The sequence below is a fragment of the Pelodiscus sinensis genome, chromosome 10 (genome assembly GCF_049634645.1).
Source record: "Pelodiscus sinensis isolate JC-2024 chromosome 10, ASM4963464v1, whole genome shotgun sequence".
Classification (NCBI taxonomy): Eukaryota; Metazoa; Chordata; order Testudines; family Trionychidae; genus Pelodiscus; species Pelodiscus sinensis.
Window position 1 is genome coordinate 44,309,182 of NC_134720.1, and position 14,372 is coordinate 44,323,553.

General features: G+C 42.8%; 1 protein-coding gene across 6 annotated transcripts in view; it reads left to right on the forward strand.

Annotated features, from left to right (window-relative positions):
* The window catches only part of LOC102449274 (calcium-activated potassium channel subunit beta-2), a 273,020-nt gene that overhangs the window by 253,613 nt on the left and 5,035 nt on the right, over window positions 1-14,372 (forward strand). For all 6 annotated transcript variants that reach the window (XM_075938013.1, XM_075938014.1, XM_075938015.1 and 3 more), the window contains exon 4: window positions 3,864-4,059. In XM_075938013.1, coding sequence (XP_075794128.1) covers window positions 3,864-4,059 — 196 coding nt within the window. The remainder of the gene's footprint in view (window positions 1-3,863; window positions 4,060-14,372) is intronic.

Consider the following 14,372-nt stretch of genomic DNA (forward strand, 5'->3'; position numbering starts at 1 on the left):
CCGGAGACAATGGGAGTGCAATCAGTGGTTGATTTAGTGTGTCCTTACTAGACCTGCTAAATCAACCCCCGGGAGATTGATCTCTGTGGCATCAATTTCCTGGTATGCGGAGACAAGGCCTAAGTGAGTTGTACTGGTGTAAGCATGAGCAGAATCAGAGCTACAGGGTCTGACAAAACATTGATTGCCAGTTTTAGATTTGTCACTGTTGAAGTGTAGTGGGAGAATGAACAGTTTTCGATTCCGAAAAAACCTTCTCCCTCACAATATAAATTTTGTATAATATCTTTAACAGCTGATCTGTGGATTCCTGTAGTCCATAAACTATGGAGTGGCTATCACTGTAAAACAGAGCCCCTGTTTAAATCAGCAGGGAACAGCAGTAATATTCAGTGGCCTAGAGAAGCACTGTCCTTTCAAATGGAAAAATGGAAGTTTAATTTGAAAAGGGATCATGCTATTTTATAGCATTTAGTGCTCATGTAAGCTAATTCCTTCATTTTAACAAGTAAAATCCTGCTGAAATATAATAATTTGCTACAAGTGAGACATCATCTTTCATAGTAATTATACTGCATTTAATTTCTTTGATGTCCTTCCATAGTTTCACTTCTTAGCTAAGCACCAGAACTCTTTGGCCTGATTCACTAGCTGTGCTTCAGGGCAACTTTCAAGCATGATGGGGTTATCAGCAATGCTTATCTATTCTGATCCATGAAGACATGGGAACAAGACTGTGCCTTTCTGGATTGCACCATTGATCTACCAAACGCAATAATCCTGCTTCTGGCAGTGGCCAATAGCTGATTCTTCAGAGGAAGCAAGGAAAACATCAGGGCTACGTCTACACTGGCATGAATTTCCGAAAATACTTTTAAAGGAAAAGTTTTCCGTTAAAAGCATTTTTGGAAAAGCGCGTCTAGATTGGCAGGATGCTTTTCCGCAAAAACACTTTTTGCGGAAAAGCGTCTGTGGCCAATCTAGACGCGGTTTTCCGCAAAAAAGCCCCGATCGCCTTTTTCACGATGGGGGCTTTTTTGTGGAAAACAGTACTATGCTGTCTACACTGGCCCTTTTGTGCAAAAGTCTTTCGGAAAAAGACTTTTGCCCGAATGGGAGCAGCATAGTTTTTCCAGAAAAGCACTGATGATTTTACATGAGATCGTCAGTGCTTTTGCGGAAATTCAAGCGGCCAGTGTAGACAGCTGGCAAGTTTTTCTGGAAAAGCGGCTGATTTTGCAGAAAAACTTTCCAGTCTAGACACAGCCCTGTTGTGTTAATGCTATACCGGTAGGAAACTATGCCTTCCTGTCCTCTGTAATTCTCAGGATGAGCACTGATGCATGAGGATTGGTTACCCTGCATGTTATTCCCAGGCATAAAATTATTCCTCTCTTTTTAAATCCAAACAGATCTTAAGCTTAGAGACAGAGATCAAACCTGTTTAAACATCCAAGAGTATTTACATTTCAAAAACACTCTCTCTCCCAGACCCCCTTAGAAAGAACATTGCCAATTATGGAGGCTGTTAATGTCAACATTGCTTTTTGGGGAAAAGATCAGTTAAGTTGTGAGCTATAGGACATATTTTCCAAGGATATCAAAGCACTTTGAAGTTATTAATTAGCTAAGTCTCAAAACTCAGCTGTGAGATAAGTGCAATTATAACCTCTTTTATAGGTGGATAAAATAAGGTACAGAGAAGTAAAAGAGAGAGAGTCAGGAATACATCCCAGGAGTCTGCATCATTTCTCCTAAAATAGCCATTAGGCATACCCCTTGAAGAGAACAATTACCCATCACCAAAATACATAATGCCCTAATGGGCAAAAATCCTCACTTTTTCATAATAATTATTAACAGAATTATCATACCATAATTGAACTTTCATAATCAACCACTTTGAATGCATGGAACCTATAATTGTTACCAGAGCAAAAGAGAAATTGTCCAGGAGATCATTTAAAATCACATGGCATATCATCTTTTCACACCTTTAATTAATTCAGATTAACTTTCCTAAGGGCATGTCTACAGTAGGAAATTATTTCAAAATAACAACATAATAATTTTGAAATAGCTGGTCTACACTACAGAGAAGCCTCAAAATTAGTCTGAGGCAGGCTCCGTTAATATGGATGTGCTACCTCGACTTAGAGCCCCAGGGAGCACTGGGGAGTAATTACTCTGAATGACTCTGGGGAGTCACTACTGCTATTTTGAAATAACTATTTCAAAATTACTGTTATTCCTCGGGGAAAGCAGCAGTTATTTCAAAATAAGGGGAGTTATTTTGAAATAACTCCTTAGTGTAGACCAGAGATGAGTGTCCCTGTACAGAAAAAGCCCTGGTTCTCATACTGGGTCCACAGCTTGCAGAGACTGGGGATACTTCTCAGGCAGTAGGGTTGACATGTTCTGGAAGCAGCTATGTCTCAACCCCACTGTGGCAGAAAGTTAGGAGAGAGTGAAAAGCACCAGAAAATCTTGGGGCTCCCAGAGAAGACCATTAGGAGAGGGAGACTCCCTCTCATAGCTGTCACTTGTGACATTCCAGTGACCTTTGTTCCTAAGAAAAGCCTAGTCATAAATTGTATTTGATTATTTCCACCTCAGTAGAGATAAGGTTTGTGAGGCAGTATTGGGGGGGATGACAAAATGACTACATCACTCCCTTTTAGCCTCTTAAGTAACCAAGATAGACCAAAAATCTCTTCAAACTTAGTGAAAGCTATAGCAGAATAAAAAGTATTCTGATACGTAACAGTGGAGGGCCATATGGTACAATGCATCTAACTACTTCAAGAGTGAAATGGTCCTCCTACTCTGCCTTCATGGGTACTCCCTCAAAGAAGTGCGTTTTGCCCATGAAAGCTCATGATACTATATATATTTTTGTTAGTCTCCACCAATATGTGTCAATATTACATGTATGGGAACCCACTACATTAGCATTCCTGAGACATGAACTTCATATGCTAGTGAATGTAAGTCTACCCTGTATGCAATAGTCTTGTGAAAGAGCGTCTCTCCTAAGATACCTACAGTATCATATCCATGATTTGTAGAATCATAGAATACTAGAACTGGAAGGAACCGTGAGAGGTCATCAAGTCCAGTCACCTGATCTCAAGGCAGGACCAAGCACCAACTAGATCATCCCTGATAGATGTGTCTCTAACCTGCTCTTAAATATCTCCAATGATGGAGATTCCACAACCTCACTAAGCAATTTATTCCAGTGTTTAACCATCCTGACTGGAAGTTTTTTCCTAATGTCCAACCTAAGCCTCCCTTGCTACAATTTAAGCCCATTGCTTCTTGTCCTATCCTCAGAGGTCAAGGAGAACAGTTTTTCTCAGTCCTTCTTGGAACACCCTTTTAAGTACTTGAAAACTGTTATCATGTCCCTTCTCAGTCCTCTCTTTTCCAAACTAAACAAGCCCAATTCTTTCAGTCTTCCTTCATAGGTCATATTTTCTAGACCTTGAATCATTTCTGTTGTTCTTCTCTGGACCTTCTCCAATTTCGCCGCATCTTTCTTGAAACATGGTGCCCAGAACTGGACAAAATACTCCAAATGAAACCTAATCAGCGTAGAGTAGAGTAGAAGAATGACTTGTCTTGCTCACAACACCCCTATTAATGCAACCCAGAATAATGTTTGCTTTTCTGCAACAGAATCACACTGTTGACTGATATTTAGCTTGTGGTCCACTATGACCCATAGATTCATTTCTGCAGTACTCCTTCCTACACAGTCACTTCCTATTCTGTATGTGTGAAGGTAACATCTGGCTCTATTTACTGCTTTACTAACAATTTTTTATGTGTTTTTTCTAACCTGTCTCTCTTTTACCTAGTGTTTGGACAGAAGAGGCTCAGTGCACGCTCCTCAATGCATCCATCACAGAAACATTTAACTGCTCATTTAGCTGTGGTCCAGACTGCTGGAAAATCTCTCAGTACCCCTGCCTACAGGTGTACGTTAATTTAACTTCTTCTGGACAAAAGCTCCTCCTTTACCACACGGAAGAGACGATGAAAATTAATTCTGAGGTAAGAACATGGAACAAATTCCATCTCAAATGGATTTCTAGAGAGCTGTTCATTTTGCTGTATCCATTTTCCATGTTAAGGAATACGTGGCTTCCAGCCCCGGCTTTATGTCTCCCAATAGATCTGTATTCCTCTTTCATAAATGTTCAATGGGAGGCAGCAGAATCAGCTTTTAAGCTGCTGGTGGGGGGTGGATTGAGAATCATTCTGCACAAACAGTTCCTCCTAACTTGTGAGCTCCTGTGAAGGCGTCAGGTACAGCCTCCATCCTCACATTCCTGATAGACAGGAGATTCATGTACCAACAACAGTGGTAGAACCCCGGTGAAGAGGTGGAGAAGAATTAGTACAGAGGTTGGATACATAGAGTCTCCCATGGTAAAGAACAGTGATTAACAGCTCGATGTCAGCTTGGTGGTCAGTTTCAAGTGGAATGCCCCAAGCATTGGTTCTAAGACCAGTTTTGTTTAACATCTTTATTAATGACCTTGATGAGGGGATGGATTGCACTATTAGCAAGTTTGCAGATGACATTAAGTTAGGGGGAGAGGTAGATATGCTGGAGGGCAGGGATAGGGTCCAGAGTGACCTGGACAGATTAGAGGATTGGGCCAAAAGAAATCTGATGAGGTTTAACAAGGACAAGTGTAGAGTCCTTCACTTGGGACAGAAGAATCCCAAGCATTGTTACAGGCTGGGGACCGAATGGCTAAGTAGCAGTTCTGCAGAAAAGGACCAGGGAATTACAGTGGATGAGAATATGGATATAAGTCAACAATGTGTCCTTGTAGCCAAGAAGGCTAATGGCATATTGGGGTGCATTAGGAAGAGTATTGCCAGCAGATCCAGAGAAGTGATTATTCCCCTTTATTCGGCTCTGATGAGGCCACATCTGGAGTATTGTGTCCAGTTCTGGGCCTCCCACTATAGAAAGGATGTGGACGCATTGAGAGGGTCCAGCGGAGGGTGACCAAAATGATTAGGGGGCTGGAGCGCATGACCTATGAGGAGAGACTGAAGGATTTGGGCTTGTTTAGTCTGCAGAAGAAAAGAGTGAGGGGGGATTTGATAGCAGCCTTCAACTTCCTGAAGGGAAGTTCCAAAGAGGTTGGAGAGAGACTGTTCACAGTAGTGATGGATGGCAGAACAAGGAGCAATGGTCTCAAGTTACTGTGGGGGAGGTCTAGGTTGGATATTAGGAAAAACTGTTTCACTAGGAAGTTGGTGAAGCACTGGAATGAGTTACCTAAAGTAGTGGTGGAATCTCCATCCCTAGAGGTTTTTAAGTTCTGGTGTGACAAAGCCCTGGCTGGGATGAGGTCCTGCTTTGGGCAGGGGGCTGGACTCAATGATCTCCTGAAGTCTCTTCCAGCCCTAGGAGTCTATGATTCTATGATTACAGAGGACTCTTTACTGAGGGTATGTCTACACTACAGAGTTTTTTCGGAAAAACAGCCGTTTTTCAAAAAAAACTTCACTTACACCCACACTGAAATCACGTTCTTTCAAAAGAAAATTGAAAGAACAGAAGGGTTTTTCCGGCATTGGTAATCCTCTTTCTATCCGAAAGAGCTCTTTCAGAAAAAGGCATGTATGGATGGAGGAGGAGTTCTTTTGAAAGAAGAGGAAAGAGGAAGAAGCACAAGTGCCCAGGTGGCCTCTCCGTCCATAGTAATCACAGCTTACATGAGAGATAGCGTCCATTCAGTGCGAAAGCTATCTTTCAAAAAAGCAGATTGCTTTTTCGACGCGCTTTGGCATTGTGGACGGTCTCTTGTGGAAGAAGTTTTTTCAGAAGATCTCTTCCAGAAAGCTTCTTCCAAAAGAAGCCTACAGTTTAGACATAGCCTGAGGATCCTGGACACTTAGGGTATGTCTACACTACCCCCCCTTGTTCGAACTAGCGGGGGTAATGTAGTCATACGGAGTTGCAAATGAAGCCCGGGATTTGAATTTCCCAGGCTTCATTTGCATAAAGCCGGCCGGCGCCATTTTTAAATGCCGGCTAGGTCGGACCCCGTGCCACGTGGCTACACGCGGCACGGACTAGCTAGTTCAGATTAGGTTTCCTAATCCAAACTAGCTGTATATCTCATTCCACGCGGCACGTTCCACGAAGCGTACAGCTAGTTCGGATAGGAAGCCTAATCCGAACTAGCTAGTCCGTGTCCCGTGTAGCCACGCGGCACGGGGTCCGACCTAGCCGGCATTTAAAAATGGCGCCGGACGGCTTTATGCAAATGAAGCCCGGGAAATTCAAATCCCGGGCTACATTTGCAACTCCGTATGACTACATTACCCCCACTAGTTCGAACAAGGGGGGTAGTGTAGACATACCCATATATGCCCAGTGATTCTCCTTGGTGCTCTGACAGTGCAGGCTGTGTGACCCTGGCAGATCAGGGAATGTCTACACTGTACTTTGGAGTCCTTGGGATCCAGTCTTCCATGCCGGGTTGACAGACCTATGGAGTTATGACTCAAGCTCCAAATTCCAGGGAGGGGGGCGGGCTTCCAAGTCCTCAGTCCACCCTAAGCTGACTTCAGAGGTCTGTTTATTTAGAGTCCTAGTGAGAGCCTTGCTAGCTGTCAGGCCACACTGGGACGCTTGCTCCTGCAAACTCCATACACAGTATAAATAAAAGGTTAGCATCACCATGCAGAGTCTTCCCAAATCCTGGCCTGGGGTGAATAGTTATGGAGTGGGTTGCTGACTGCTAGAGGAACTACATGCTACCCCCTGTTAGAAAGAAAATGCATATACCACAGTTGTGTATCTCTCCTGCACCGTTTGCATCTGCCAGAAGCAGAGCACCTCTGGAGAGATGCTGCCAGTCTATGGTCAGTCCTCTCCTCTTCTTCTGCAGGCAGTGACTGAGACACAGTCTCACCCTGAGTGTCTGTCACAGTGACTTGTGCACAGCTCACTTAGAATATTGAGGCACATTTTATAGGGTTGTGCTTTATACTCTAATCCCTCTAACAAAGTAAAAACAGCAGCCTTGGCAGTGAGACTAGAAGAGGCCTTTTCATTGTGGGCATGGCAACAGAGGGAGGTAAGGGCTCTTGTCTCCTTCTTGGACATGGCAGCCAAATTCTGCCAGTGCAGCCTAGTTGAAGTCAGGAGAGTGGTACTCATGGCCCATGGAGTGTAATTTGATCTCCTAGGTGCTATGAAGATGCTGACTGTGTATTGAAGGGCTATTGTCATGCTAAAGATCATAAATAATAGCCCACATTCTCAGCTGGTGTAAATCAATATAGCTCCATTTATACCAGCTCAATTGTCCTTATCTGCCTTACTAATACCTGAAATTATTAAAATTGATATCATATTTAAAATCCTGAGGGGAAAAAAATGTTCTCTGCACCACATAAAACCAGGGTAAACTTAATCCAGTGGGACTGAGCCAGATCAAATCTCTCCAGACTATAATGAATGTCTCCCCCAGATTACATACATGCTAGTGACTCATGACAATGTGTATCAGGGTTTGTTATTGTTCCAGACCAGTGAGTGACTATCTGCAGATGGCTGTTTGTATTCTTTTGTGTAGCAAAGTATTGAGGGTCGGAGCTTTAGAAGCTGCCTTTCATCTTAGCATCCACAATTATTTGCACAAATTATTGCAAGCCCCATTTTGCACCTGCAGTTACTCAAGGAGGCCATTAAAATCATCACAGGGACCTCTACTACCCCTAGATTATATGCAGCTGGAATAATAATAGAGGCCCAGTTCAAACTGAACTGCAAATATATCCTATTCAGTTACCCCAAGGTAAATTTTACCCATTGTGTTTCTATTTCAGGAAGTAGTTCGGCTGACCAAATTACCTTCACATATTAAGATGAAGTGATATTGAAATTAATCAAAGCACTTAACAGTTTCACAAGGCCAATTATTTGATTAGATAATTAACTCTAGTAGCTGGGATACGAGTCCCTATGAAATCAGATGTCAAACAGAGGATAATGCCCCCTGCCTTCTTTCTGCTGTAATGTTCAGCAGCTTCCAATTCTCTACCCAGAGTTACTTTAGAAATATAGTTCTTAAAGATCAGGTTAGCAGGTAAACATCAGAAACTTGTTTTGCCACAATGTATAAGCAACCAGTTAAGTCCATGCTGTTTTTTGATTACAGCAGCTCCAGTCACTTTTGGTCCTACAACGCGTATAAACAAATCAAAGGATTCTGTATAAATCTCCAAATTCTGTTTGAAGGTCTTTGTTTGTCTAAGTCTAGTCTTAAATTCTCCCAAACACAGCTTTCTCGTAATCTAAGGTAGGCACAGTTAATACTTCCCCAGCCCAAGGTTGTTTTACAGGGTAAGCTTTGCTCTCAGGAGGATTCCTAAGGTTGTTGTTTTTTTAACTGATATGCTAGTGGTTATGTGATCTGAATCCAAATCCTATATTAAATAGGACTTGGCCCTTAATAGTTATGTGTGTAAAATACCTGACTTCTTGAACCTTGATAGAATCAACATAGCCTGCAAGTTTCAGCACACTCAAATCAGCGCAACAAATCTTTGTTCCTAGGCTAGCAGTGCTCTTCGCATCACAGCTCTGTGGCTAAGGTATTTGGGCCACAACCAGAGCACGCACCCACCCCTGCTGTGCTGACAGCTGTGCAGGTTGTGAGAGTTTCAGTAGAGGGCAGGGTCACACTGCCGCATGCTGCTAGTATATAACTGTGACTCTTATCTAGTCATCCATAACCACTTCCGTTTCTTCCCTCCTTTGTCATCAGTCCATGCTAGGAAGCTAAAACATTGGCTGCAGACCACAATAAAGTCCAAAAACAAGAGTCTGGTCCTGTAGTGGCCAGACCGGTATATTTAGGAAGATCTGCATCATTATGGTATTGAGATGCACTATAAGGAGGACTGTCTGGGTCACAAGGCACCATGCTGTGCTACAGCCACAAGACACAGTACACATGCTGGCCATGTCTGCGTTGCGGGTCTACGATGGCATAGCCTGTAATGAAGATGCCTCCTACTTTGATGGAAGGGTTTTCTAAGACCCTGTGAATTTCACCTCCCCGAGCAACAGTAAGTGGGATGGGGAAAGCATTCTTCTGTCAGCCCAGTTCCACAGACGGACCAGGGGTTAAGACCAGGCACACTGGGTTAGACCAATGGTCCATCTAGCTCAGTGTCATGTCTTCCTACAATGGCCAATGCCCAATGCTTCAAAGAGAAAGAAGGGAAAAGGCAATTATCAAGCGATCTGCCCTCCTCATCAAATCCCAGCACCTGCAGATAGAGGCTTAGGGACACCTAGAGCATGGGATTGTGTCCCTGAATATTTTAACATTCTTGGGCCGATCCTAGGTGAATATATGTAATCCTTCTATAAACCCAGTTAATGTTTTGGGCCTTCACATCCTCTCCACCAATAAGTTCCATGGGTTGACTGTAGGCTGTGTGAAGAAAGACTACCTTCTGTTTATTATAAATCTGCCTGTTAATTACATTGGGTGACCCTTGCTTCTTGTGCTACATGAAAAGATAAATAAGACTTTTTCTCTGCAGCAGCCATGATTGTATAGCTTTCTATTACATCCCCTCTTAGTCACCTCTTTCCTAAGCTGAGCAGTCTAAGTCTTTTTAATCTCTTCTCAAACAGAGGCTGTTCCATACTCCTAAACATTTTTGTTGCTTTTCTCTGCCTCTTTTCCAAATTTAATATACTATTTTTGACGTGGGGTAGCCAAAATTGCATGCAGCATTCAAGGTGTAGATGTACCATGGATTTATATAGCGGCATTATGATATTTTCTGTCTTTTTATACTTTTCCTAATGCTTCCTAACTTGGTTAGCTTTTTTGACTGCCACTGCACATTGAGCAGATGTTTTCAGAGAACTGTCAATTATCCAAGATCTCTTTCTTGAGTGGTAATAACTAATTCAGAGCCCATCATTATGTATGTATAGCTGGGATAATGTTTTTCAGTGTGCATAGCTTTGCATTTATCATCACTGAATTTCATCTGCCATTTTGTTGCTCGGCCACTCTCTTTTTTATGATCCCTTTGTAACTCCTTACAGTCTGCTTTGGTCTTAACCTGAATAGTTATGTTATCTGCAAACTTTGTCACCACACTGCATACATCATTCCAAATTAATGAATATGTTGAACAGCTCTGGTGCCAGCACACGTCCTTGGGAGGGCTATTTACCTCTCCCTAGTCTCTCCATTGTGAAAACTTATCATTTATCCCTACTCTTTGTTTCCTATCTTTTAACCAGTTACTGATCCATGAGAAAACCTGCCTTCTTATCTCACAACAGTTTACTTTACTTTAGAACGTTTGGTGAGGTAATTTTTAAAAGACTTTCCTGAAAGTTCAAGAAAACTAAATACACTCAATCATCCTTGTCCGTGTTGGTTGATCTCTCAAAGAATATAAAGAGATCCGTGAGGCATGACATCTGTTTACAAAAGTTGTATTGACTCTCCCCTACAGGCGGCATATAACCCCCTTCTTTCTTCCATATAGTGCTTGAAAAAATCTGCATTCAATAATATTAAAACTTAGCATTGCATTTCTGGATATCAAAGCATCATTATCTCCATGTTGCAGCTGGAGAAGTGACTTGCCCAAAGTCACACAATGCTAGAACCCAGTTTTCGGATTCCCAGACTGATACCCTGTTTACTGAAGCAAACTTCCTCCTCAGTGTTCATCTTAGATGCTGAATGCTGCACTGGAGAGCCATTCTCTTATGAACCACAAAAACTAGAAGACCCTGCTATACATTCCAGGGGAGCTGGTATGACCAGTTTTCCATTGGCAAACATCATTCATTTCCATCACTGGAAGTTCAAGGCATACAGGGCGTCCCTGCTGTTAGTCGCCCCGGTATATATCCATTCCGTACTAAAGTGGTAGGGACTGATGCATTATAAGTTCTCCCATTCCCTGCTCTTAAGTTGTACACACAAAAAAAACCCAGTTTGCCCAAATGGAAGTCAGCCATAGAAAAAAATTCCCTGCTTTAAGTTGTTTGTTATAAGTCCAAGTTAGCCTTCATAATTTTAACTACATACTGATCCCTCAGACTAGGAAAAATACAAACCACTGTACGTTCAGGATCCCAAGCATCCTAAGCCAGTTCACCCCATCTGTAATATTCCTCATGTTTCTGATTCTACTTTTGGCTCTGAAATGAAGGCGCATGCCCCTATCTTGAGAGCCCTAATTCCTTATGTACCCTTCTCACCTTGTTTTTGTTTGTATGTATAATGGCGGCTGCAAACACCTCCCAAGCAATGGTATATGCTGCAGCTGTGAAAGGCAGTCTAGGAACAGCTGATGGGAATTCCCCACTGCTCGACCTGACAAGCTGCCGTTCATTCAACAGGTTAGAGAGTGGCCTCATGCACAGAAGAGGGAAGTGTGCAGAAAAGTGCTTGGTTTTTTTGTATGTGCCCACAGGGAGCTGGTGGTCAGTTTCCTTCCACCACCTCATCGTATTACTAAGATTCACCTCTATTACCCACCCACAAAAAAAGAATGCATCTGTCTCACTGATTCCAAATGTTACTGACAACACTATGAAAAGAGCGGCACTTACTTTCCGGAAGGTCAGCACAAGTGACCTTCAAAAGGTCAGCCGAAACCTGCATAATCTTTCCAGCTCAGTGCACATCCCCACCACACACACACGCCCACACTGCAGTGTCTGCGGCCAAGCTCTCCACTTCTCTCGCTAGCTCAGTCTGAGGAAAATGCGCTTTGATTTTAGAGAATGATTCCTCTGTCAGACTCACTATCTAAAAGAGCTGTCTTCCCGAAAGGTTAAGGGAAGAGGTAGATACAATTTATGGTGAGATATGTAATGCACTCCTGTCAGTTTCTGATCAGAATCAACAGCAAGTAAATGAGTGTTGATTGAGCTATTTTAATCTCCTCCACCAGTGCACACAAGATTTTTCATTCCTCTCCCTGTGTATATTTTATTTCTAGCCTTTTAAGACCATTGCCCAGCTCCTTGTCAATACTACAACCATGGCATCTTAGCGGCTATGTTTTCTTCTCAACTGTCAGCTGCTAGCTGCCCGTGGGGACAGTAAATAGGATCAGCAGTCTCTTCTATTCAAACTACTGAGTCATTCTGTTACACCTTGGAAGTGTTTCAGTACCTCAAGTAGTTGGAAGGGCCAGATTCAGATCTCTGTTCACATCAATTTAATTCTTTTCCTCCCATGGGGTTACTCCTAGTTTACATCCACAAAGCACAAGTGATGTCAGGAACAGACACTGTGTACCACTAATTGATATATGCCCTGTAATCATAACCTCCAAGCCCAGAACAGATCGTTGGGACTAGCTGGACCTCCTATATAACAGAGGCCATAGAATTTCCCCAAAATGTTTCCTAGAAATAAATCAAGGAAGAAAAGCCCAAGCTGCAGAAAAGGGTGACTAGGATAGCCAGAAGAATGGGGAGCTAAACTTACAAGAAAATTTTGCCTATGGAGAGTTCAATAACAGAGCTTGGATTCTAACTCAAAACTGCCACTCCCATGTGTCTACACATCCCTCCCTTCTCCCCTGCAGACCATTCCTCTTCCCTTAGAGCAGTGGTTCTCAACTCGTTTCAGTCCATGGACCACCAGGCCAATCAAAAAATGTTCATGGACCACCTCCAGCACATAGCAAAGGACGAACAACACAGCAACCACGCAGCACGACAGTGGCAGCTACACTGACACTCAGAGCCTCAGACGGAAGTTACTGGCAACACAATGCGGTTGCGTCCTAGGTGACGCTATGAATGACGCGCCACATGCTTGTGAACATGATGTAAAACAGCCTAATGGCGGCACCTGCTCACGCCGTGTGACTTTGGACAATGTTCCTGTTGACCACCGAAAAAGTCATCATGGACCACCAGTTGAGAACCACCGCCTTAGAGGATGCCTGGCTAAGTGCCAAACATGGCCAGCAGAGTGATAGAGGAACAAAAAGTCCTCCTACCATGGTGAAGTTTCTCCAAGTTTTGCTGCAACCTTAAAGCTGCCCTGCTGATCCAAGACTCCAAAGTTCTGAATCAACTTGTTAATTCAGAAATGATAACAGGCCCTATCAAGTACCCACAAAAAGTTCAGTTACCTTTAAACCTGCTGACATGTGTGTACTGGGAAAGACACAGTGAGCCATCCATGTTCCACTCTCTTTCCTCATTGTTCCACCTCCAGGAGACAGTATTTCCTCCAATCATTGAAGGCTTTGTGGGAATTAAAGATGAGTCAATGTCAAAGAGACCACGCTATCCTCTGTGCTCCATGCTGCATATCTCTCTTCCATTATTCGATGGAAAAATAAATTAAGGTCCAGACCATATGATCATTAAAGTTCCCAGGCCACATTTTAGTTAAGCAGGATCATTAACCATAGTGTCCAAGCTGAATTCCAATCCAGGAATGACATTGCAAATGCTTATACAGTCTGCAAATTCCACTGGACAGGACAGTTCCCTTCCTTTCTTGCCCTAAATTATGGGCCACAGAAACACCAGTTTTTCATTAGTGTAACTCTGCTAGCATAAATGGAATTACTCCTTAATTCTGGTGGTGCAAATGAGACTCTGTATATCCATTGCCTGTTTCAGAGAGATTCTGAGGTTTAGTTACTTAAGAGGCCTCATTACACCACTCTCCCCTGTACTGATGCAAATCAAGAGTAACAGAAATTTAGAAGTGATGGAGGTGAGATCAGAATTTTGCCCCTGATTCAGTTCTCCAGTATGGAGAGAAATTCAGAAATCTGGACATGAATCTGAATTCTCCAAAACTTTGAATCTTAAAAGTTGGACAGCAAATCTTTCAAGAATGAGTTCTCACCATAGATTCTGTGTGGACACCACAAGTACTGCTTTTCTCATGCTCCTTAAATAACAGATATGCAAATATTAAAAATAAATAGATGGAAAGGTCAAAGCAAACTACTTTTCCAATTTAGAAAAAGAGATTTATTTTGGGTGTATTTCATAGACTCATAGACTTTAAGGTCAGAAGGGACCATTATGATCATCTAGTCTGACCCCCTGCACAGTGCAGGCCACAAAATCTCACCCACCCCTCCTAGAATAATCCTCTCACCTATATCTCAGATATTGAAGCCTTCAAATACTTTGAAGACCCCAAGATGCAGAGAATCCTCTAGCTGTGATCTGTACGCCATGCTACAGAGGAAGGTGAAAAACCTCCAGGGCCTCTGCCAATGTACCCTGGAGGAAAATTCCTTCCCGACCCCAAATATGGCGATCAGCTAAACCCTGAGCATGTGGGCAAGACTCA